Below are 27295 nucleotides of genomic sequence, written 5' to 3'. Positions count from 1 at the left end.
GAAAATGGAAAAGTTTGATCAAGAGTTAGCTTTTGTGATATCGCGGTCGGAATGCGATTCCGAGAGTTGGGACAACTCCGTTAGGTCATTTGGGACTTGTCTGCAAAACTTGGCGTCGTTCCGGGTTGATTTGATAGGTTTCGACACGAGTTTTAGAAGTTGGAAGATTTGGAAGTTCATAAGTTTGACTCATGGCGCGATTTGCATTTTCGGCATTATTTGATGTGATTTGAGACCTCGAGCGGATCTGTGTTAGGGTATGACACCTATTGGTATGCTTGGACGGGGTCACGAGAGTCCCGAGCATGTTTCGGACGAGTTTCGGATTGTTTTCATGGTTGTGAGGAGGTCTGAGTTGTGGTGTAATCGCACCTGCGGACCTTGGGTGTAGGTGCGAAGATGGAGACGCAGGTGCGAGAGGAGCTGGTCTTGGCAGTCTCCACAGATGCGGAAAAATGGTATGCATATGCGGTACCGCAGAAGCGGATCCTTGGGCATAGAAGCGAGAGGGAGCGCAAGTGCGGTTGGTCATGCGCACCTGCGGCTGTGGAGAAGCGACTAATTTTGTCGTAGGTGCGGTCACGCCTGGGCAGAGAGTTATATTCGAGGGTTTGCCATTTTCTCCATATTTTGAGTTTTAGATTTCGGTTTTGGGAGCTTCTTTTTGGGTTTTTCAAGCAAATCTATTGGGTAAGTATTCTTAACCTAGAATTTAATATATACCATGATTTCATCTTTATTTTTATCATTTAATTTGTGTTTTGAGTTGAGGAAAATGGTGGTTTTTGAAGAAAGTTTTCAAAATTAAAAATCATGATTTGAGGGACGAAATGGTATTGCAAATTGAAAATTTTTGTATGGTTGAACTCACATCGGAATGGTGTTCGGGTTTTGTGAAATTTGTCGGGTTCCGAGGTGCAGGCTCGGGGGTCGACTTTTGGGCCGATTTATAGATTTTGTTAAAGATTGAGTCTTTATGATCCGGAACAGTTTCTTATGAGTTTTATTTGTGCTTTGAAGTTATTTTGGTTAGATTTGAGCCGTCCGGATGTCTTTTCAACCGAGAAGTTCATTTTAGAGTATCGATTTGTCTTCTTTGAGGTAAGTATATTGCCTAACCTTATGTGAGGGATTTTCGCTTAGGATTTGAGTCTTCTATATTGATTGTAGTCCGTGTACGTGAGGTGACGAGTGCGTACTCGGACTTATTTGTAAAAAATTGGCCTTTTTAGGGTTCTTAGGTCCTTATATTCACTATGTATGAAGTTGTTCTTGATATGTTTGAGTTCCTATTTACTAGTTTCACCTCTACATGCTTTAGTTAGAATTAATTGCTTTAGAATTCACTCTTATTGCCTGTTTGACTCTTATTTGACTTAACTGAATATTTTACCTCTTCTATCGTCATGCTATCTTTTCATAACTGCTTCTCTTTAACTGAAATTATTATTATCCCATCCTATAATTATTTAATCTTAATTGAAGTTGTGATTATCTTCTGTTGCTTATCCTTAACTGAATTGTTGAATATCCTTTGTAATTGTTCAACCTTAAAAGAAGTTTAGATATCCTATATCTTAGTTGACTTGTCTTTATTTGGAACTATTTGACTCGTGTTAGCTTCCTTATTGTTGACTTGTATATTGTGGGATCGTTGCAACATATTAGTTTTCCCTTGTTGAGCTATTCTCTTTACGCCTAGCATTCTACTATGGTTATTCCTTGTGAACTGGTTCTACCGTTTCTTTATAATTTAAAGTTCTTGAGTTGATTTACGCACTGCACTTTGTATTATTGTCAATGTTGTTGTTGTACTTGTTGTGGTGATGCACAAGGTTTCTACCGTGCGGGTGTTGACATTGTGATGCACGAGGTTTCTGCCGTGCGATTGTTGTTATGGGGTTGCACAAGGTTTCTGTCGTGCTGTTGTTACTATTGATATTTGCACATGCGGCGTGACAAGGCGGGATATATATATGGGGGGTAGGGGGGTAGGGGGGTTGTGTATGTGGCGAGACAAGATGGGAACATTGTTATGCACGTGTGGCGAGACAAGACGGGCATTTACTTTACTATTGCACACGTGGCGAGACAAGTGGGCTATGTCAAGGATTGATTTGTGATGATTTGTGATGGCCTGGGGACATTCTTGTTTGTTGAAATTTGTGTAGTGGTACACCTACCTATGCGAGCTTTATCTTGTGAAAGTTGTGAGAAAATATTCTACGTGTTGTCCGTTCTTTTTCTTATGCTTATTGGCTGGTATGAATTATGTCAGGACACTTGCACAATCATACATGTAGTTAAACACTCTTAACAGATAAGAGGTCTTCTTGAAATTGTTGAGTATAGATACACACCCTTGTTTACTTGCCTTCTATGTGAGAATGACTCTATTTGACACGTCAGTCGTTAATGCGGTTATGAGATGGAATGAGGGCACATGATGCCAAGTGTTAGGGTTCAGGTAGTGAGACCGTGAGTTGTGATTTTTCCGAGGTCCGGTACCTCGTGGAGTTGTTGACTAAAACCTGATGTGAAAGCCGTCGTAGTTGCTGAGTTATTACTTGTCCTTGTTGTACCTGTGACTTCGGATTTAGGTTGTGTTTCCATTCACTCTTTTGTGTCATTATTATGGTGTTCCGTTGTTACTTACTGTTTCCTTCTTATTGCAATTACTGTATTGTTAGCCTTATTGTGTAGTCTTATGTAGATATCATATTCTGCTGTTCCTATAGTTATACTTGTTCAGTTTATTAGACCAGTGGGTGTCGTGACTGTTCCTCGTCACTACTCCACCGATGTTAGTCTCGATACATACTGGGCACCGCTGTGGTGTGCTTATTCTACACTTCTGTACGTTTTTTTGTACAGATCTAGGTATTTGATCGCTAGTAGCAGTGCAGACCGTTGCTGAGGAGACTCAAGGTAAACCTGCAGCTGCGTTCGCAGGCTTCGGAGTCACCTTCCTATTTTGTATTCACATTGTTTCTACTTATTCCCAAACAGTTGTACTTAGAAGTTGTAGCAAACTTTGTAGGGCTTATAACTTGTATTACCGATTTTGGGAATTGTAAATTTTGTAGAGATTTCTATTTCAAAGACTGTTAAATTTTATTTATTATTTTTGTTATTCAGTAAATGATAGGCTTACGTAGTCCCTAAGACTAGGTGCCATCACTATATCCAACGGAGGGGAAATTGGATCGTGACACTAATACCATTAAGTTTTTTTTAAAAACAAAATACCATACCAAATACGAAAAATATCGAATTTAAATACCCAAATTCTCGATTTCGTTATGGTAATTCTGACATTTAGCAAATTATGCACACCCCTATTTAAAATAGCAGGAGCTATTCCTATTTTAAAGTAGTTCAACAAATTTCCAAACATTTAAATTATCTCATATTATTTACATCCTATGTAATTAGATATATTTTAATGGTCACAACTCATAATCACCATTATTTATTCAATTAATCTGTCAATAAAACGATTAATTTTGAATCAATCATTTTGAAAAATGTTCAAACAGTGAAATTCACAAAACCATACTTTTAGTATTGAAAATAGCATCAAATGATTTGATAAGTGAAGCTAAAACTATAAAAAGGTTTTATATCCCGATTTTAGCCATCCGGACAATATTTAGAATTTTTGTAAAACATCTTGGGAAAGAAATGTTAGTTCCAAATAAACACTTTGCTTAGAAGAACACACTAAAACCACTTATTAACTTTTTTGGATAAACCTTTAGCTAAAACCTGTTGCAGTTCTTTTCTTAAATGAATACGTTTGTTTGAATAATTTAAGCTACATATACTAGCAATAATTTTTTTATTATTATTAATACAGTTTAATTTGTTATAAATATATTATTATAATTATAATTATAATTATAATATTTTTCATACTAGCATATAAACTTTTTAAAATCTTTGCAAAGATACCAGTGATTTTTCCACAAATAAAGTTTCGTTCCATATAAAGATACAAATACAAAAGCATAACGTACAATACTTACGTAGCACAAAATGCTCTGTCTAAAATATAAAAGTTCATCTGACAAATATCACATCGTTGATTTTCCTGAAACTCACCGTTTGCGCGTGTCAACGGCAGAGTTAACACCACCTCCCTCAGCCACCATCGGCAGCGACTTCATTATAATCTCCGTGATCCTCTCGGATTCCGTAAGCATCTCCTTTTATCTGGACAACTCAATGCAAATTGGATAATTCCAGAATCAAAAGTCTATGGGCGACTCTATTGCTTCAGTCGTAATATGATTTTTTTCTTTTCTATTCCTTTTTGCTTAAATTTCTGTTTGTTTGTACTGGAAAGTCTGATAGGTGGCTAAGTTGCTCTAAAAGTAGTTTGTAAATAATTTTACTTGCTTAATTTTTATTTTTGTGTTAATTAATCACCTTCTAATTGTCGACTATATTGTTCTGGAAGTAATTGCGATTTTGCTCGTTCATCTATTTATCTCCTTGGGTGAATTCGGATCGTTTCCTTTAGAACTAGTGTCTCATTGGTGACTGTATTGCTCGTAGAAGCAGTTGTGAATTTGCTTTTGTGCTATTTTTTCGTTTTTTCTGTCTCATGAATTTGGTTCAGGATTAGTAGAAGTAAGATTGATATGAGCTGCAAGTTTACTTAGCATAAGTAGAGTGACTGTGAGGTGAGATTAGATGGTATTCTGGTGCGTAAATGCAATTGAGTATTAAGTGAGAGAAGATCGCTTGAGATAGCTGGTCATATCATGCCTTGACCTCTAGATACACTGGTCGTAAGTGTGAAAACATGGCGAATTAATGTGTTAAAAAAGGGACGAGGTAGACCAAAGATCACATGGAAAGAAGTTGTCTCGAAAGACCTACGATCTCTTGGAATCAATGCAGATTTAGCGAAAGACAGGGCATAATAATAAAAATATTTATATAGGCGATACCAATTAGTTGAGAATATGTATTGGTCATGTCAATACATTTACATTAGGTCCCATGCTTTCTAGGAGTCTTTTAGCCCCATTAGAGATTCTTATGCTATAAGGAAATATAGAGAAATTCTAGTACCTTTTATTTTTATTTTTATTTTGTATAATGTTAGTTTGAGATGAATTTAAATGAGAAAACATGGTCAGTGATGATTCATTAACATATCAATAACTGATCCCAAATTTGGACGTTATGGGTTCTAAGTTGGAGTTTCTGTGTTCCCCAAATAAGGGAACCCGTAAAGAACAAAAATAAGTGTACAATGTGGGACTCAAACCCAAGTATAACTGCTCAATACCATTCAAACTTAAAGGCCTATTGAACTGGGTCCACAACTGAAACGTAGTCTGATTGGCGACTCTATTGCTATAGAAATATTGTGTTATGTTACAGATTTACTCAACTTTCTTTTGTCTTTTTTGTATGTGGTTGTTTGCCCTAGAATTATTGTCTGATTGGCAATTGTGTTGCCGTAGGAGCACAAATTAGTTGTAGAATCACAATTTATCATTGTTCTTAGAGTAGTACCGTTTCAATTTTGTGAGACTTGTGAGTTCCACAGCTTGGGTAGGCCAAGGATTCTTGTAGAGCAATAATAATTAATGATATCATGAGCTAGGTGATTCCCTCCGTCCCCTCAAGTCTTAGTGAGCAAAGTTACCATAGTAAGGTATCTGTAGTGGTGGAGATAGTAGATATCTACCAGAATAGTCAAGGTGCACCCTAACTAACACGACACTACCATTATAAAGAGTGATATCATGAGCTGAGCTGAATGCATGGTTAGTTGGTTATATGCTATTAGGGTGTGCTTTGGGCAGGGATGGTTGCAAGATAAAAAATCATCTAAACCTTAAAGATATGTTATAAGATTCTTCTATGTTCGATTTGACCCAGCATTTCAGTATGATAAAGAAATGGACATTGGGCCTAACTCAATCCTAAAAGCTAGCTCATGAGGTGAGGATTTTTCAAGACCATATAAAGAGACCTTCCCATCCCTTGATACCTATGTGGGGCTCAACACCCCCGACACAGCGCACGCCCTGGATTGGGCATCTGGAGCGTGGACAATATAAGATGGGGGGTCCAACATCAGTAAATGAATTGGGATGGGCGTAACTCATACCATGTTAAAGAAATGGACGTTGGGCCTAACTCAACCACAAAAGTTAGCTCATGAGGTGAGGATTGTCCAAGACCATATAAGGAGACCTATTTATATTTTTCCACTCGATGTGGGACTCAACACCCACTCCCACGCCCAAGGTTGGGCATCTGGTGCGTGGATAGTAATGGTGCCCAACATCGGGTAAATTGGGACGAACCTGAGCTCTGATACCATGATAAAGAAATGGACCTTGAGCCAAACTCAACTCCAAAAGCTAGCTTATGAGGGAGGTGAGGATTTCCCAAGACCATATAAAAGAGACCTTCCATCCCTTGATGGCCGATGTGGGACTCGACACAATACCTTTAAATAATTTGTTTTTAAGGAAAATTAGATAAACTTAAGAATTTGAGGTTCTCTAAATCCCACACTTATGTCACATTGACATAAAAATTTCTGATTAAACTAAAAGGAGGCTAAAGGAACACTCGGAAAACATTGGACCTATTGTAGGTTAAACTACTAAGATTTAATCCAACAAGTTGATATCGCTTGTAAAAGAAATTTTCTTTCGTTATGTTTTATTTTTAATGAAGAAGCACCGGTTCCATGAAAGTTTACGTTTTTTGAGACAACTTCCTTCCATATGATTTTAGGTATACTCGTATCCTTCAGTGCCTCCAATTATCAACCTTTCAGTAATCTGGAGGAGAGATACACCAAAAAGTAGAGAATCTACAATAAAACACGATTCTCTACGAAAGGCACCAATTACCTAATACAAATAGGAATCTCATGCGTGCACCATAGAGCAATTAAAGACAATAGGCTATTCCGAAAATGTACAAAATCATGCACTGTGTCTGTTGTTAAAAGATAAAATCCTACATATCTGGCTATCGGACTCCTAAGGGGATGGTGTCATGCTGACCATTAACTTTGAGCAGCAATTCTTGTTCTGATAATGTTTGGCTTTGGATGAGTCAGATTTTCTGGTCTTTATTGTTTTTCGATCATTGTCCAGTTTCTTCCTTACAAGTCCTTATTGTTTTTGTAATGTAGTTGTTAACCTTATCAGTTTTATCAATCTTGCAGGTACACTTCTAATTCTTTGGTAATGAATAGACCCATCTGACGCTAAATGTGCTTTAACCTCAAAATCAGCATCTATTACATGAAAACGTGCATATAAGTCAACAATGAAGCGTTATGTTTATATTGACGATGATGATTTGTCAAACAATGTTTACTGTGACAACCGTATCTCGAACAGAAAATATACTGTATGGAATTTTCTTCCAAAGAACTTGTGGGAACAATTCAGGTAACTTTTTAATTTGTTTCATAAAATTTTTGCATTCTATTCTAGATTGAGTCAGTGAACATTTAGATTTGACATTTTGGGTTTCTCACGAATGTTTTGCTATCATGCAACATTGTGATTTAGTGCGCCAATTAATTCATTTGTGCTTGTTTCATTACATTATCAATTTTATTTGTGACCTTCTTTCGGGTCTCTTATTATCCTATTCGTTGTTGTCTCGATTGTTTCTTGCATCAAACTTTGTAAAAGGAACCAACTCTTTCTTAATTTGTAGTGAGCTTGAATCTAAATATCTATCTCTCCCTTTTCCTTACACTTTTAACTTTTTTGTTTCCAGCCGATTTATGAACCAGTACTTTTTGTTGATTGCTTGCCTTCAACTATGGTCACTCATCACTCCAGTAAATCCTGCTAGTACATGGGGCCCTCTCATCTTTATATTTGCAGTCTCAGCAACAAAGGAGGCATGGGATGATTACAATAGATATCTTTCGGACAAGAAAGCTAATGAGAAAGAAGTTTGGGTTGTGCGGAAGGGCACCAGAAAACATGTATAACATTAGTGTCTACATTTTTCATTACATTTTTATTCTCTTATATCAGAATTTATATCAGAAAGTTCATTTCTTATTTGATTTAATTCAACTTTGGATTTGTCTGATTTCTTTCACCTATTCTGTCCTGAATTGAACATACCCCCAAAAATTACGTGGTCAAACTTTAGTTTTTTAATACGACCTTCCATTGTTCTTTTCCAGTAAGTTGAAAAGTTAATGTGCGGCTTCTCGTATAACGCCTTCATAGTCAGAATATGATTTTTACTTTTGGCTTGGGCGAGTATCTTGACTCACTTTTACATATACTATTTCATCATCTCTGTAATTATTTTCTTGTTTATTGTTTCACCAGAATTCTGATACTGATTAAATGTCTACATTACTTGTATTTCCTTGTAGATTCAAGCCCAAGACGTTTGTGTTGGTAACATAGTATGGCTTCGTGAAAATGATGAAGTGCCCTGTGATTTGGTCTTGATTGGTACATCTGATCCACAAGGTCTTTGTTACGTGGAGGTAAATCATTATGCCTTCATCAAAGTTTTTCTGTTGTAGAAGATTATGTTGCACCTCTTCCTCTTTACCTGAAGTACTAAGCAGACGTGTTAGGATCTGAAGGTTGTCGTTAGTTAGAATAAAGCATGGTTGTTATTGCTTGGAAGGGTATCACAAGAGTCATGAGGTTCTTGAGAAAAATTATACTTGATGGTTTAGACTTATCTTTCTTTTTTATAAGGTAAATACTCTTATTAATAATGGGAAAATACCCGTATACAAGTAGTATACAAAAAATGTAGAGATCAACAACATAATATATTTCTACAAACAACACCCAATCTTCTATACACACTCGAGCTTCATGGATGCACCAAAAAGTAACCAGAAATGAGGATAGTCCTCAAGCGCATTGTTCTCTATCCCATCAAATGTTCTCCTATTCTTTTCCTTTCACAGGATCCACATGAGTGCTAGTAGTGCAACATCCATGCTCTTCGACTTCTCTTGCTTCTTCTGAATTTCCCGTTGGAGAGTAACTCCGTAACTGTGCCCAGATCACCCATTGCATCCAAACCATCTCAAAATCTCACACCACAAGCAAGCTGCCAATCGACAATGTAGTGGTAGGTGATTCACATCTTGACCTGAACTTTTGCACATGAAGCACCACCTGACATATGTAATCTCACACCACAAGCAAGCTGCCAATCGACAATGTAGTGGTAGGTGATTCACATCTTGACCTGAACTTTTGCACATGAAGCACCACCTGACATATGTAATCCACCTTTTTTCCAAATTATATGCTGTCAATATAGCTCCTCTCGCTGCTGTCCAAGTGAAGAAGCATACCCTTTTTGGTGCTCTGGGAATTCAATTGGTAAGTGTGAAAAATTTGGCTCCACGTCACCAAAAGCTTATGATAATATAACTTTATTGAAAACTTGGTGCACACAAATTGTGGATGCTCCAATGTAAACTACGGGACTAAATCAAAATACTTCTTACTTGCATCTTTTACTGATGGATGTGCTCTATTTGATTTTAATTATTTATTAATAGATTTGCTGGCTTTTTCCTGATGGATGACCCTATGCTTTTCTGTCTTCTGGAATAATATACTTTGATGGTCACCTCTGTTCAAACTGACTTATAGGACATTTTTTATTGCTATATCATATTACAGACAGCTGCTCTTGATGGTGAAACTGATCTTAAGACGAGGGTGGTTGCCTCTGCTTGTATGGGAATAGATTCCGAATTGTTGCACAAAATCAAGGTAAATAATACTGCTTTCTATTGCAGGGAAATAATCTGTTAGTATTTGTTCTGGTGAAAGTTCCTTTTTGTGTATTCTACACGTTGACGTTCTTCTACAGGGTGTAATTGAGTGTCCCATTCCGGATAAAGACATCAGAAGATTTGATGCAAATATGAGGCTTTTTCCTCCGTTCTTGGACAATGATGTATGCCCTTTGACCATTAAAAATACAATTCTCCAATCATGCTATTTGAGGAACACAGAATGGGCATGTGGTGTTGCTGTTTATACAGGCAAGTTTTCATATGAAGAAAAAATAGAATAAGGGAACAGTATTGATGAAAGTATAATTTGCTATCAGATACTGCAAGTTAGTGATGTTTAATAGAAGAATTAATAGGATACCAATATGCGTATTTTTAAAGCTTGGTGATATTTCTTCTAATTAACACCAAGCTGACAGTTGACTAATAGGAGGGAAATTGGTCCAATTTTCCTGGATGTATTGCAGGACCATGGTAGGGGTTGTCTCATAGCTGCTTATATGCGCATGATTTTATCGTGATGACCAAATATCGATATTCGTTATGTTTTATGATCTTTTTTTCCTTTTTGTGTCCCTCTAAACTCATTATTTGTGCAAGAAATAGTTTTCCGTAAGCTACTGCAATTTAGTGAAGTTTGGCAGAAGAAGTAAGAGGATAGTCATCACCTAGCTTATTTTTGATGAATATAAGGGAAATTTGTGCAATCATGGATTTAAGTAGATCAGAGGTTTGTGTGATTTTTAGCACTAGAAGGGAGGTCCCCTTAAATTTTGACAATCTAGAGGGGATGTCAACTTAATGTAATTTGGTTGCAACCTCAACTTCTCTGCACTGAAACATATCCCGATTCATGTGTTTTGAAGTGTCCACTAACTTGGTCCTGTATGGCTGTATCAGAACTGAAAATTTGGTTTTTCTATCATCCCACTTCTTCTCCTGCATAATCACGTTTGTCATGTGAAAATCATTTAATATAAATATTTGATGGACAAAATGAAAGTAGTTTTCATTTTAAACGCAGGCAGATTTTGTAAGTTTTGGTACCGAAAATGCGATACTTCGTTCATCTTTAGAGATACAGATTTATAGAAAGAGAAAAAACAAACTAGGAAACTATCCCTTGACTTTTGTCAAATTGAATTTCCTGCTTGTTTCCTAATTTTATTTTCGAATCAATAGATGTTTCAGCTGACCGACACCCACACACCCTGTCTCTTTCAGAAATCTAGCACGTACTTCCTTTGTGACACCATAATGCCTTCTTTTCATCAAGGGACCTCCAGGCCCAAAAAAATACTTCAAATAACCCAAATCTTTGATCATAGACTCCGAAGCTAACTGATCTCTTAAATTCTTCAGTTCTGGCAAGTTATCTTCTGTAAGTATGATCTCATCAACATACACTATCAGGATAGTTGTCTTTCCCTCAAGTGAATGTCGAATGAACACATGGTATGATCTACTTGCCCTTGAGTATATCCTTGTTTTTTAATAAATTGAGTAAACCTCTCAAACCAAACTCTTGGAGACTGTTTGAGCCCGTAGAGATTTCTTTAGCTTGCACACTTTTGTTCCATACCTTTCTTTAAAGCCCAGAGGAGGATCCATGTAAACCTCTTCTTGAAGTTATCCATTCAATAATGCATTCTTCACGTCTAGCTATTCAACAGGCCAATCAAGGTTGGCAGCGATGGTCAGAATTATTTATTCATTTGTTCTTTTTCCCTTTTTCTTTTCTTGCAGTCTGTTGAAAATCAGTTCAATTGCCCTACGCACTTTTACCATTCAGTTATCTTCTTGTCATACGCAGGGAAATGATTTCTCTAAGATTAATTTTCTGAATTGCGCAACTTGTTTCTATTATTTTCCTGTCCTCATAAAGTTCTAAAGTATGAACTAATGCTATCAACTTACTTATAAGTTATGATAACCTGAGGTGCCTCATTTTTCTTCCTTCGTGAAGTATATTCATGACCTCTCTCTCTCTTTCTTTCAGGGAATGAAACAAAGCTTGGCATGAGTAGGGGCATACCAGAACCAAAGCTTACAGCCATGGATGCCATGATTGACAAGTTGACAGGCGCAATATTTGTTTTTCAGATAGTCGTTGTTATTGTTCTGGGTATTGCTGGGAATGTCTGGAAAGATACAGAAGCGCGCAAGGTTCGCGTCATATAAAACATGTTAATGATATTATTTTTGAAATTTTGAGTTAATATTCAAGTATATGTAGGGAGTTATTGAACCTCTGCTGGTTAAAAGTCCTTCATGCTCTAATTGAAAAACAGAATTATGTTGTGACCTCTTTATATTTTACCTTTTATGGGTAAACCTTGTTAATTATCTACATTGTTGAAGTATGTGACCATCTGATCTAAAACTTAAGCTATTAAAGAGACCACAATTTAATTTACATAATTATGCCTTAACCACGCCGTCCCCCCCCCCNCCCCCCCCCCCCGAGCTTGATCCATTTTTCTTGGGTCAAACACAGGAAAATTTTATGATAACAGGTGAACGTGAGACTTGAACCCAGAACCCTGTGTGTGACCATCTCATCTTAAAGGTTAAACTATTAGAGAGACCACACTTTAATTTATTTAATTATGTCTTCAACACATATAAATCATGGTGTCACCGTTTCAAAAATTCTGTTTTGGGTGGACTAGACATCATTTTATAACATATAAGAAGATTTCTGCTTTTTGATTTTTTGATGCATTTCTTTCACCCCTTTCTTTTTTTCTTTTGTGGAGGGTGGGGGGGTCGGGGGGGGGGGCAGGGGGCTTTGTGTGGTAGTTTGACCAAAAATTTAAGGCCTTCATATTAATTACTTACCCAGGTCAAGGTGAAACGAATCTAAATTAAGGTTGACAGGAATGCTAGAATGACAACTTGCATTCTGATGCTCAACTATATTTCTTCTTCCAAAGGAATTCCAACGAGAACTTCTGAATGATGTGCAATCATATAAGGAATTATGTGTTTCGGCTGTTTTTCTTTGACATGGTAGCCCCACCCCACCAACCGCTTCACCTAGGAATCAAATTCTGGCTCTTCCCCACCTTGCTTCCTGGAGACTCCATATGGTTTTGGAGGTGGAGGGTCCTTATCACTTGGCTATGCCTCCCTTGTAAATGTGTTTTGGTTATATATATTATGTAGAGAGCGTTGGGACTTGGGACCTTGTTAACTTAATGGAGATGCTGAGTAAGTTGTGGACTTGTGGCCTAAGTCTTGTTTTAATGACATGTGTTATTGTTGTTGCCCAAATCCGTTACTCCATTCCAATTTATGTAATGGTATTTCCATTTCAGTCTGTCTCAAAAAGAATGGTAGCTTTCTATGTTTAGAAAGAATTTAACTTTAAACTTCTCGTTTTCCCTTAATAAGATGATTTATAGCAACACAAATACCTATGACTTGTTTTAGACCCAAGTTTCAAAGTCTTTTTTTTTTTCTTAAAACTCCTTGCATGGTCAAACATCATCACAACCTCTGTTTCCCAGTAGTTCTGGAATTTGCTTGAACATTATTAGAACTCAGGAACAGTTGCCTATTTTACTGTATAGATGCATACATATGCGTCCCTGTATGTATATATATCTACATGTATGTGAATCCATTATCAAAAAACTGTGTGGGGAGGGAGGGAGTCAGGGAGGTGCACAACTCTGAACTGCTATGGAGTATTGGAAATTATGAGCTCGGTTGAACTAACTCTCAATCCCAAACTTTTATGAGCTCAGTTGACTCATAAATATGGCTCTATGCTTGCACTTGATCTATGTCCCATGAGTGATGATGCCAGTCAAGATTGAGCGATGAAATCAAGATATATGTACCATCTGATAGCACAAAAACAACAACAACCACCCAGTGAAATCCCACAAGTGGAGTCTGAGTCTGGGAAGGGTAGTGAATACGCAGACCTTACCATCTGATATCACACTCCAGTTAAATGTGATTCTGCTGTAGATGTATTTATGAGAATTAGATCAATAAGAAGTCACTGAAGATGTAGCATGTGATGAATTAATTTTGCTGTTTCATGGGGTATCCGTCTTGTCTCAATCAGCATTGCTATGCTCTGGGAGTTCATAATGTGTTTTGTGTCTTTCTTATATGCATGTTGAGACATAATATATTAGGTATTAAAACTGTGCTCTCTCTAATAGATTAAGCTTTTAGATGAGATGATGACATGCTTCAACATGATCTCACCGCCGCCCAAATTCCACATATTTGGCCCGTGAAAAAGAACCAGGCCCATACGTGAGGAGGCATATTGCAACATAATATAATTGGTTAATTAAAAGTGTGCTCTAAGCTTTTTGATGAGATGGTCACACATTCAAAATTTTTGTATATAAAAAGAGATTACATAATGCGTCTTAGATTGTTTCCTCTTGGAATAGTTTGTTTCCCCTTTCTGTCTTGCTTTCTCTATGTTTGATGGTTGAGCTCTCAAATAGCAAGCTCTTGAGGTTTGTAAGATCTTTGTTTGGTGTGGATTTTCATCTGTCTGATTGCACGTTTTTGTTCATCTTGTAGCTATGGTATGTCCAATATCCAAATGAAGGTCCATGGTACGAATTACTGGTCATCCCTCTTCGGTTTGAGCTTCTTTGTTCCATCATGATTCCCATTTCAATAAAGGTATGCTGTGAAGTATCCTTTGCACTATGGTTGTCGCGTTATGGTATTTTTTTGTCATATTCTAGAGTACTTTTGTAATCCTTTTTTTGGGTAAGGTAATACATTTCATTAAAAAAGAGCAAAACATGCCCGTATACAAGGAGTATAACGGAAAATAGAAAACCTTACAAAAGGACATGGTTTTCTAAGAATAACACCCAATCTTCTATACAAATATTAACCTCATGGGTGAACCAAAAATAAACAAGGGAAAAGAGGCTACTCCTCAAGGGTGAACAAGATCTTTTTATGCTCCATCATAAGCTCTCCTATTCCTCTCATTCCAATCAACCCACATGAGTGCTAGGGGAGCAACATCCCAAGCTCCGCATTTTCTCGTCCGTCTTCTGAAGGCCCAACTAAACATAGCTTCTTTCACTGTGCCTGGCATCACCTACTTGAAACCAAACCAACTCAAAATTTCTCCCCATAAATAAGATGCTATCCGGCAATGTATAAGGAGGTGATTCACAACTTCTCCCGATTCTTTGCACTTGAAGCACCAACTAACACATATAATCTTCTTCTTCCTCAAATTCTCCGCCGTCAAGATCACCCCTCTTGTAGTAAAGAAGCACACCTTTCTCTGTACCCTTGGAATCCCTACCGAATTATATGGGAAGACATGCTCCTCCCTAGATAGAAGCTTCTCATAATAGGACTTTACAGAAAAAATGCCATTTCCCCCAGCACTCCATCTCCATGTAACATGACTATCTTGTGAAATTTTTCGGTCGTGGCAATCCGAGCAAGTTTTGAAATTCTTCTACCTCCCAATCTTGCAAGTTCTTCTAAATCTCACATCCCACTGCTCTTCTCTTCCTTGTAGACTCCACAACCGTTGGACATGCATTTTTGTAATTCTTAGCAGTCATTTATCAAAAAAGTTCCTTTTACAGCAGTTACGTGTTTCTATTGTAGAATGTGCAAAAGCAAGGGTACCTTGGCAGAAGTAGCAAAGCAATCTGCTATACTTTTATTCAGATTAAAAAGTAATTTGTGCGTTCAAGTTGATTGTTGTTCATCTTAAAGACCCAATTTTCTTGAATTGTCCAGTTTCACTGGTAGCCTAAAGTATGAACTTTTGGGGAGCAAATAGAACTCCAGGCTGGTAGTGGCTATACAACTGGAGTCGTAACTTCAACTTTCACTATTTTTGGCTCCTTTGAATCATATTTACAATATTACTGTATATACCAGTGCAGTTGAGTGTTCTTTTCTTCAGATCTTTATTATGTTCTGGTCTGAATGTTGGTTCTTAATGGTTAAACCTGTCCTGTGTTGCATGCAGTGAAGAGGAAATTAATTCATAGTCAAAATATATCTTACTACATTCTATGCCAATTTCTAGTTATATCCGATAATAGAGGTAGTTGATACTTGATAGCTACTTTCTTGATAGTTCTGCATAGTTCTGTCCTTCGTCCCTTTCTTTGATGGATCCTGGTGTGATTTCCTCTCGCTTAATACTGGCATATGCTGACTATAATTCCCACATTCTTCATCCTTTTCACCATATTCAGCGTCTTAACCACCATAAACACCTTTTCTGTAGTTTAGATTCAACTAGTTTAGTAACTTGCTTTTAAATGTTATTCTGTCGTCTCCTTTTACTTTTACTTTTTCAATATTTCTTGTGACATTTATTTCATAGGACTCCATGAAGTTAGATGTTTTGAGGAATCGACAGTGTTACTCAAGTTATCCTTAATATCCTGATGGATTGAATTAGCTTTGAAGGTGGTCTAGTAAACTTAAGCACATTATAGAACTAATGGCAGTAGGTGATTGAATTCTTTCTCAACCTTTAATCTTAGAGGAAAAAGAACATATTTTTAGCTCTATTTATTCTAATTTCTAACTGAAATAATTCCTGTTGAACCAATATACAAACTGAGGGTAACTGTTGGCACGAAAATGTAGGGTATAGTCTCTATTCATGCTATTGTAGTGGTATAGACATAACAGTAAATGTATGCAACTTTACAAGGATAGGTATGAGAACGCTTCCAATTTAAGTTTTTAAATTTTAAAAATAAAATTGACAAGGTTAATTTATGTAATTAGAAGTGTACTTTTTCCTTTTGGATTAGAAGATATTGGCTTCAAATGTGTGTTTGTTCTTTTTGATAGGTATCGCTGGATCTTGTGAAAAGCTTATATGCCAAGTTCATTGATTGGGACAATGAGATGGTTGATCCGGAAACTGGTACTCCATCCCATGCAACAAAGTAAGAAACATTGTCTTAGTTTTAATTTTGTTTGCTAGCATATTTGCTATTCCATTTACTTATGTATCTTCTTTCTCTTTCATGGCAGCACAGCAATTAGTGAGGATTTGGGGCAAGTAGAATATATATTGACTGATAAAACTGGGACGCTTACTGAGAACAAGATGATCTTTAAAAGATGTTTTCTTGGTGGAACCTTCTATGGGAATGAAAATGGAGATGCTTTAAAGGGTAAGGCCTTAGTTATATTTCGGTGATTATCTATTATTGACTCGTGTATTTTCAACTTCTTCCAGTTTTAATAGTTTACATGCTGTCAAAGAAATAGATACAGAAACAGTGTCTCGATAACTTGGAGTACGACCTGACGTGGACTCAATTACCCCCACTAATGAATTTCATGTACCCAATTAAAATGCTTTCAGCTTTCCAATGTGCTATTTGAGATCCTACTTTGGTGTTTCAAGATGCCTATAAATTGGAAAAAGACTTGATTTTAGACTATTGTCCAATTAAATTGCGAGCAGATTTTAGTTCTCGTTTAGATACAAGGTGTTTAGTGTATGGCAATCCACAATCCTTAAGAGTTATAGATCTATTTTTCTATTATTCTACATCCACCTCTATTTAGCTTTTTCCTTGGTTATCTTATTGAGATGTTTAAATCGGTAGCTAGCTTTTGCACCCAAGAGCGTGGCTACTGGTCAATGAAGTGGATTGAAAACAATGAGGTGGTAGCTAGCTTTTGCACCCAAGAGCGTGGCTACTGGTCAATGAAGTGGATTGAAAACAATGAGGTCTCAGGTTCAAATCCCAGCGGAGGCAAAAATGCTAGGTGATTTCTTCCCTTATGTCCAAGCCTTGATGGATCGAGTTACACGGTACCTGTCATGGTGGGAGGTAGCAAGTACCCTATTGAATTAGTCGAGGTGCGTGTTAGCTGGCCCAGACATGACGGTTATAAGAAAAGTAGATATCTTCTTTTTGCAAGTTCTTGTTTAGTACAAAATACTATTTTTGTTAGTCTTGGGTTTTGAGTTCAGTAACTTCAGTTTCAGAGTGGACCTATGATTTCGCTACTTTGCTTCTTGTTAAGTAGTTAGTTATGTATAGTGTCCCACATCGGGAAGTAGATACCTATTATTATGTAATCACCCTATATAAATAGGGTTGTACAACACTTTAATTAAGCACTAATATTTTTTCCCGTGCTTTCTCACATGGTATCAGAGCATTGGTGAGATAATTATCGTTGTGCGTCATTCCAACAACATCCGGAAAGAGATCAGTCATCACCGTGCAATTTTCTGGTGACCTGAGAAGCTGTTTGCGTCAAAACCACTTTTTACCAGTGTTGTGCATAAACCAACACCACCACAGTGTTCTCCATCCCCGGGCGACCAAACCCCACAAAGACCCACCGGAAAACACCTCCCCATGCGCCCACACGCGCCAGTCAAAGAAAAGATTTCCGGCGAGATCTGCTCCACGCGCCGGCGCGTGGGGACCTTTCCGGCAACTTTTTGAAGATATTTCTTTAGGACAGCTTGCTCGCAGCTAGCAAGGGAATTCCGAGCCTACCCATCCAGATTACACTAAATTCCGATGACTTTTTTATTTTTCCGGTGTGAACAGTAATTTCTAGAAAGGTTTCCGATTTTTTGGCGTGAACATTATAATGTCATTCGTATTAGAAGCCTTTGATTCACAATCCGTTGTATCCAATGCATTGAATCCAATCCAGATGGTTTCCTTACCGGATTATATTGAGTTCCTTCAGTACAAAGCATGTAAACACACATCTTCAGGGATTGCCTCCGTTGTTCAAACAGATAGTAGCGTGACTTGTGTCTCCCAATCTTCAACCTCTGAGTCTTGGGTCATTGATTCAGGTGCATCTGATCATATTTCTGGTAACAAATCTCTTTTCACTAGTATTTCATAGTCTCAATCTCTTCCAACGGTCACAATGGCTAATGGATCTCAAACCATGGCAACTGCAATAGGTCAAGCAAGTCCACTTCCTTCCTTACCTTTAGAAGCAGTTCTTTATGTTTCCGGTAGTCCTTTTAATCTCATAGCCGTTAGTCGCTTAGCCAAATCACTTAAATCTGTTGTTTTCTTTCTTGATGACCTTGTTTTTATACAGGAACGCAGCACGGGGCGGATCATTGGTATTGGACGTGAATCAGATGGACTTTATTACCTTATCCTTGCAAAATCACATGGACTCACATCTTGTCTTCCTTCAACAACTTGTCCCGTTACTGATTCACCAGATTTATTACATAAACGGTTGGGACATCCAGTTTGTCAAAACTTCAGAAAATGGTACCTGGCCTATCTCACTTGTCCACTCTAGAGTGTGAGTCACGTCAGCTCGGTAAGCATACCCACTCCCATTTCCCCTGGCGTCTTGATAATCGAGCAGAGTCACCTTTTACTTTAGTCCATTAAGATGTTTGGGATCCTATTCAGGTCAGTTCTACCTTGGATTCCGCTACTTTTTCAGTTTCATTGATGATTGTTCCAGGTGCACTTGGATATTTTTGATGAAAAATCGATCTGAGTTGTTTTCTGTTTTCCAGACCTTCCACGCTGAAATTCAAAATCAATTTGGGGCTTCTATCCGCACATTTCGTAGTGATAATGCCCTATAGTAGTCTTCCCCATTTCAGCAGTTTATGAACTCTCATGGGATTATTTATCAAACATTTTGTCCGTACACATCTCAACAAAATGGGGTAACTGAAAGAAAGAATAGACATCTTATCGAAACTGCTCGTACCCTACTCATACAATCTCATGGTCCGTTGCTTTGGGGGGGGGGAGGGGGGAGGGAATGCAGTTCTTACATCTTGCTATCTTATTAATCGTATGCCATCTTCAACTATCCAGAATCAAGTTCCATTCTCTGTCCTGTTTCCCCACTTACCTTTGTTCTCTCTTCCACTCCGTGTCTTTGGAAACACATGTTCTGTTCATAACCTTACTCCAGAAAAAGATGAGTTAGCTCCTTGTGCTTTTAAATGCGTATTTCTGGGTTACTCGAGAACGCAAAAGGGGTATCGATGCTATTCTCCTGACCTTCAGCGATACCTTATGTTCGCTGATTTTACCTTCTTTGAAACCCAATCATACTTCACAGGTCCAAGTAATCACTTAGATATTTCTGAGGTGCTCCCAGTTTCATCGTTTGGAGATTCAGTCACTATCTCCCATTCATCTTCCTATACAACTCCAGCTGTAGCTCCACCACCTATAGCTCCAGTTCCACCACCTAGTCCAGTTCAACCTTCTGCAGCTCCACCACTCTTGGCTTATCATCGTCGTCCACGTCCAGCATCAGGCCTAGGTGATTCACGTCCTGCATTAGACTCTGCACCTACTGTGGACTTGTCTCCTCTTAGTCAACCAATTGCACTCCGCAAAGGTGTACGCTCCACACTTAATCTTAATCCCCATTATGTCGGTTTAAGTTATCATCCTCTGTCATCACCTCATTATGCTTTTATATCATCTTTGTCCTCTGTTTCTATTGTTTCTATTCCTAAGTCTACAGGTGAGGCACTATCTCATTTAGGATGGTGACAGGCTATGATTGAGGAGATGTCTGCTTTACATGCGAGTGGCACTTGGGAGCTTGTTCCTCTTCTTTCAAGTAAGTCTACTGTTGGTTGTCGTTGGGTTTATGCGGTCAAAGCCGGCTCGGATGGCCAGGTTGATCGGCTTAAGGCTCGTCTTATTGCAAAAGGCTACACTCAGATTTTGGGCTTGATTATAGTGACACTTTCTCTCCCGTGGCTAAAGTAGCATCTGTACGTCTTTTTTTGTCCATGGCTACTGTACGTCATTGGCCTCTTTATCAGTTAGACATTAAGAATGCTTTTCCCCACGGCGATCTTGAGGAAGAAGTTTATATGGAGCAACCACCTGGTTTTGTTGCTCAGTGGGAGTCTAGTGGTCTTGTATGCCGATTGTGCAGGTCACTATATGGTTTGAAATAGTACCCTCGAGCTTGGTTTGGTAAGTTCAGCACAGTTATTCAGGAGTTCGGCATGACTCGTAATAAAGCTGATTACTCTGTGTTTTATCGACATTCTGCTCCTAATCTGTGTATTTATCTGGTGATTTATGTGGATGATATCGTTATTATTGGCAATGATCAAGATGGTATTACTAATCTGAAGCAGCATCGCTTTCAGCACTTCCAGACTAAGGATCTGGGCAGATTGAAGTATTTTCTAGGTATTGAGGTCACTCAGTCTAGCTCAGGTATTGTTGTTTCACAACGGAAGTATGCCTTAGACATTCTTGAGGAGACTGGAATGATGGGCTGCAGACCTGTTGACACTCCTATGGATCCAATGCTAAGCTTCTGCCTGGACAAGGGGAGCCTCTTAGAGATCCTACGAGATATAGGATGTTGGTTGGCAAATTGAATTACCTCTCAGTGACTAGACATGACATTTCTTATTGGGTGAGTGTCGTAAGTCAGTTTATGGATTTTCCCTGTGATAGTCACTGGGATGCAGTTGTTCGTATTCTTCGGTGTATAAAGCCATCTCTCCAGGCAAAGGGTTACTATTCGAGGATCGAGGCCACAAGCAGATTGTTGGGTACGCAGATGCTGATTGGGCAGGATCACCTTCTGATAGACGTAGACGGATATTGTGTTCTAGTAGGAGGTAATTTGGTCTCATGGAAGAGCAAGAAACAGAATGTAGTTGCTCGATCTAGCGCCGAAGCCGAATATCAGGCCATGGCTATGGAAACGTGTGAGCTAGTTTGGGTCAAGCAGTTGCTCAAGGAGTTGAAGTTCGGAGAAATCAGCAAGATGAAACTGGTGTGTGATAATCAAGCTGCTCATCATATTGCGTCAAATCCGGTGTTCCATGAGAGGACTAAACATATTGAGATCGACTGTCACTTTGTTAAGTAGTTAGTCAGGTATAGTGTCCCACATCGGGAAGTAGATACCTATTATTATGTAATCACGGTATATATATAGGGTTGTACAACACTTTAATTAAGCGATAATATTTTCTCCCGTGCTTTCTCACACTTTTGAAAAAGAAAAAAAAAACACGAAAAGTGGCTGCTTGTCTGCTTTAATCGCAACTTTGCTGCTTGCCTGATGCGGCAAAAGTTCAGAAAAAGGTATTTTCCAGCTCTTTCTTTTCCTTTTCCTGTCAATCCAAACTGTGTTTACTCTCTGTTTGAAATGAGGGAGACTCCTCAAGTGGGTACCCTACAACTTGAGCATGTGAAGTATGCAGATAATTAGCATTGCATAAAACAAATATACAGGACCTAACTCGATTCTAAAGCTTGGGATTTAGATAGTTGCTTCCATGTTTTAGAATGATGAATTGGAATAATATTTGTTACTAATTTGTGGAGCCTATGATTTTCTAAGTAAAAAGGTTTTGTCAGGTAGTTTTCTCAATTCAACCCATCAACTTTTCCTGCTTATCTACATCGTCTACTCTTATCTTACTATTGAGTTCCTTTCTTAAGGAAAACACTTCCAATCCATGTTTGAATGTTTAGCTAGTATGGGCTTGCATTTTGTTTATCTGGATAACGTTGTTTGTTCCAGCTGGAAGTTTTTACTGCTCTCTTCTGTGTCATGCAAATCTGTTGATCAACACAACTTGAAACTTTTGATCCTAGGGAGGACTATAACATCTTTCGCATAAAGTAGTCTCTCTTCTGTGCATCATCTTCAACTTATTTTGACCTTTCCTTATCTGATTTTCCTCTTTCTCTGGGTTGAGAACTAATGTGTTCTCCATACTCTTTCCTTATCAATTACCCTTCTCGCAAAAAAGAAGGTTAAACAAACTTTGTTTCTCGTGCAGATTCAGAGTTGCTTAAAGCTGTTGCCGCTGGTTCCCCAGATGCTATCCGATTTCTTATTGTCATGGCAATATGTAACACAGTAGTTCCTGTACAAAGGTATTGGATGATTTGTCTCTGAAATTCTTGATGAAGTCATCAAATTTTATATATTCTAGGATGGTCATTATTGGTGTCTCTGTTTTCTTTCTGTTGTAGAATTCTGTTTCCTGGTACCTTATAATTATTTTTCTTTAATTAACTTTCATATTTCTTCCATTACTGCCCATAGCAAAGCTGGAGCGATTTCATACAAGGCACAATCTCAAGACGAGGAAGCGCTTGTGCGTGCTGCAGCTGGCTTAAATATGGTTTTTCTTGAAAAGAAAGGGAATATTCTTGGTATGAATCTGTGTGAGGAAGGCAATAATACTATTTACATTTTTTTATATAATTGTAATATTCTTTTCTCTTGGAACCTTCTTTTCTCACGCAGATATCAATTTTAATGCTTCATTGGTCCAGTATGAAGTGTTGGATACCCTAGAGTTTACTTCTGACAGAAAAAGGATGTCTCTGGTGGTCAGGGACTGCCAAAATGGAAATATCATACTTCTATCAAAGGGAGCAGATGAGGCTATTCTGCCTCATGCACATGCTGGTGATAATTCTTTACCCAGTAGTACCGTATTCCATAAATTAACAGAGGAGAAGTCTGAATCTCTGTGAAAGTTGATGTTTGTGTTTTTCTGTTAAAGGATTATACCAACATTTTATCTACAATGTCTTCTCTCATATGACACTATGTATTTGCTGCGAATGTATCATGTCACCTACTCCAATAACTTTGTTTTACCGCTTCCATCATTACCACACAAGAGCAACTATTAGTATGCCTTAATCTCAAACTAGCGGGAGTTGGTTATATGAATGCAACATCTAAGTTCGCTCTATTTGGACCAGTTTCATACTAACACTCAATAATTTGGGGTTTGACACTCTGGCATACAAATCTCTAAATATACTAAAGAAAGACTCTTGGCAAACACCAGATCTAGTGTAAGTTTATCAATCTGATTAAATCTTAATACCAATTATTGGTATCACCTCTGTAGATCTTATGCTTCCATTTTAATTATAGTCTATCTTTTGCTTGCAAAGTCCACATAAATTCTGAGAGATGGCGACTTCCTTCTACGTGATTTTAAGAGTGCTTTTAATGGGACAGAAAATGACTTTGTAAATTTGAAGGAATAGCCTCTTATTCTAGTTTCCTTTTGATGCATCCATGAGGTTCTGGTTTGTATAAAGATTGAGTGTAATTCGTAAAGAATCATATCTTTTGGTACGTTCTCTACTTTTTAGTAAACTAGTATATGGGAGATGTTCCCAACATTGAGAAAATTATCTACCTTGTAAAAAATAAAAAAATTCTACCTCGTCCCTTTTAACATCTTAAATCATCATAGTGTCACACCTACAAACTGGTGCTTCCATCACACCAAATTGCCACAAAATCTAATAATGATCTTAATTTATTTGGAAAATCTCCTTTTTGCATCGAAAGTCAAAAGATGGACTGGGAACTCAGTTAACAAACGGTGACCCCCTCTTTGTCTGTGTTCACCCTCTTCTTCCTCTCTTTCTGCTTGTCTCTTTTCTCTGTTATCCTCTAGCAGCACTCCTCAGTGTGTCTCGTGTCTTCTTGTCTCTTCTATCTCTTTTGTAGTTCTTGAAATTCTTAGCCGAGGCGATAAAAAGGTGAAGGTGGCTCTACTTACTTTTTTCTTTCTATCATTTTCCTTTTCTTTTCGGTAGGGCTAAGTAGGGAGTGATCTTCCAAGAACATTTGATTGTATTCCCCACGCTTCGCTACCATTTTAGAGTGACTTTTGTGGAATATTTCTGTGTCTTTTAGCTTGATGTGGACAGCAGAAGTTCTTGTCGGGTTTAGTTCCATTTATAGGTCATAAAGGCCAGGTGATCATGCTAGCTTCTAGGATGAACTAAAATTTTGTTTTTCGTCTTTGTTCTAACAAGTGGGTTTTTGGTGGGACTTTCAGGCTCATTAGGAGTACTAATGAGAAAATTTCAGGATCAGGGTTAACAGTAGTTTGAGAGGTTTTGATATTGTCACTCGAGATTGTGACATAAGGGATATTCCTCTTACCAATACTCAATTCGCTTGGTGTAGACTAGGACATTATTCAATTGCAAACTCGCAGATATTGCTTCCTTTCTCCAGTAGAATAAGACATTTCCTTATATATTACAAGAGATCGCACCACGCATTTTCTCATATCATTTTCGAGGTGTTCTCCATTTTCCTCAAGTTTTGCTGGATCAAGTGGGTTCTATTCCTTTTAGCTTTGAACTATGTGGCTTTCTACTAGGTTTATCCCTCCTTTTGGGAAATGGTCAAATGTTGAGTAACGTGTGGTGGGCTTCTACTCTTTTCAGATTTAAAATATATTCTTTCCCATGTAACCTAGCATTCTTCTTTTATCTCTTACTTTTAAGTCATCTTTTGCTTTCAAAACTGTTACCTTTTGCTTTCAAAAGTTCGTCCACTTTCATTATTTTGTTTTTGGCTGACAAGGAGAATCTTTAGGCAACTTTTAGTTTGCACGAGATAAATAGCTCAAAAGCAGGAGTGTGCATTTGAGGAGGACAGTAAATGGCAGAGATTCTTTGACAAGTGATTGAGGGAGGAGACTGGAGTGTAGCAGGATAGGTGCAAAGTAAGGTAGAAGAGTCATCAGGCGAATAGTCCTGAAAAAAGAATCTAACCTTCAAACAAACTGCATCAATGTGGAAATGAGGGCATAGCTGGGAGGATAGCTCTCAGTTTGTCACCCTTTTTATTTTTGGAATTTGCTTTTATTTTATTGTAACATTTTAAATTTGGCACAGGGGAGAAGAAGTGCAGACAGTGTTTAGTTTGTGCATAACAATAAGTAGCTCCGGAACTCTGCGCAATACTTATGTAGGAGTATTCAGCAATGTTTTTGTTCTTTCATCTTAGTCCCTTTCTTAACTAAGTGTTCCCTTTATCCTTGACCACTGCTAGAGCATCTTAGATCTGACAAAATGATGGCATTCTACTATTTTGAAATACTTTTGTTTGCTACTGCATCGTCTATTCATCTGGTTGCTTAGGAGAGTTAAAATCTCTAGTTGCTATGCATATTTTAAGTTTCAAGATTGAGAAGGAGGTGCATTTTTTTTTTGGTTGTAAATATTTGGTACTCTCGTGCTGAATTGTTCTGAATATTTGTGCTGAGACAATCTAATTTTGTTATGTAAAGTTGTATATTTACTAAGCCATCCTGCTGCTCAACTGCCAATGCTTCTTATTTATTGATGGAAAGAATATGTACTAGGACAACAAACACGAACCTTTGCTGAAGCTGTGGAACAATATGCTCAACTTGGTCTGCGGACGTTATGTTTGGCATGGCGTGATTTAGAAGAAGAAGAATATCATGAATGGTCATTACTGTTTAAAGAGGCTAATAGTTCATTGGTCGATAGAGAGGTGAGAAATCATCACTATGGTTTATGCTTGCTACTATTGGCTTTTTTCTTGCAGCGAAGATTAGATCACCTGCGTTGTGTACCCATTGTGCTCTGGACTTTCTGTTGGGTGCTGCAGAAGTTTTCAATTGACTGAATGATCCAATACTTGTGTGCTGCAGTGGAGAGTAGCTGAGGTCTGCCAAAGGATAGAGCATGGCTTTGAGATTATTGGAGTTGCAGCAATTGAAGATCGTCTACAGGTGACACTGCTTTCTTTTTCTTCTCTTTATCCTGGTAAGGCTTGCTTGCCGTCTGATACAGTTCTTGCAGTTATGCGAAGATGTTCCTTTTAGAACTATAATTCATTTTGTCTCTTGGTCAATGAGTTTTGTAATCTGACTTTTCACTTGTATATGTATACACATATACATCCAGGATGGTGTGCCTGAAACAATTGAGACACTCAGGAAGGCAGGGATAAACTTTTGGATGCTGACCGGTGACAAACAGAATACGGCAATACAGATTGCCCGTTCATGTAATTTTGTTTCTCCTGGTATGCCCTGTTGATTCTGTTCTCCTTCTGGTTCTTTTCTAATTTGTACGTTCTTGTACAATGTCTCTGCGAGAAAGCACGGGAGAAAATATTATTGATTGATATTCTACGTTACAATGAGCCATATTTATATGTATACATAACACATAACCTACTCCTATTACATAAGGGACTAGGACTAATTACATATATTCACATAACTATCCTAACACTTCCCCTCAAGTTGGTGCATATAAATCATATGTACCGAGCTTGTTACATATGTAGTTAATACGAGGACCAGTGAGTGACTTGGTGAAAATATTTGCAAGCTGATCATTCGACTTCACAAACTTTGTAGCAATATCTCCCGAGAGTATCTTTTCTCTAACAAAGTGACAGTCAATCTCAATGTGTTTAGTTCTCTCATGGAACATTGGATATGAAGAGCAGCTTGATTATCACACACAAGTCCCATCTGACTAATCTTACCAAATTTCAACTCCTTGAGCAATTGTTTGATCCAAATTAGCTCACATGTCGCCATAGCCATTGCTCGATATTCTGCTTCTGCGCTAGACCAAGCAACCACATTCTAATTTTTGCTCTTCCAAGACACCAAATTTCCTCCTACTGAGACACAATATCCAGACGTAGAACGTCTATCAG

The 27295-nt window shown here is 37.9% G+C and overlaps 1 protein-coding gene across 2 annotated transcripts in view; it reads left to right on the top strand.

Moving 5' to 3' along the window:
• Positions 1-4047: 4047 nt before the first annotated feature.
• LOC109242393 (phospholipid-transporting ATPase 2) overlaps positions 4048-27295 on the top strand; it is a 48406-nt gene continuing 25158 nt past the window's right edge. The window contains exons 1-16 of one of the 2 annotated variants that reach the window (XM_019409258.1): positions 4048-4197; positions 7211-7439; positions 7777-7990; positions 8396-8512; positions 9681-9773; positions 9874-10048; positions 11799-11965; positions 14357-14461; positions 16634-16731; positions 16820-16962; positions 22596-22692; positions 22865-22974; positions 23069-23233; positions 25956-26110; positions 26271-26351; positions 26527-26647. In XM_019409258.1, the coding sequence (XP_019264803.1) occupies positions 7315-7439; positions 7777-7990; positions 8396-8512; positions 9681-9773; positions 9874-10048; positions 11799-11965; positions 14357-14461; positions 16634-16731; positions 16820-16962; positions 22596-22692; positions 22865-22974; positions 23069-23233; positions 25956-26110; positions 26271-26351; positions 26527-26647 (1966 nt within the window). In that variant the 5' untranslated portion in view covers positions 4048-4197; positions 7211-7314. The other variant, XM_019409259.1, reaches the window with a different exon arrangement.

Source organism: Nicotiana attenuata, unplaced genomic scaffold, assembly GCF_001879085.1.
Source record: "Nicotiana attenuata strain UT unplaced genomic scaffold, NIATTr2, whole genome shotgun sequence".
Classification (NCBI taxonomy): Eukaryota; Viridiplantae; Streptophyta; class Magnoliopsida; order Solanales; family Solanaceae; genus Nicotiana; species Nicotiana attenuata.
The sequence above is the reverse complement of the archived record's forward strand: the minus strand, read 5'-3'. Positions and strand labels throughout refer to the sequence as shown.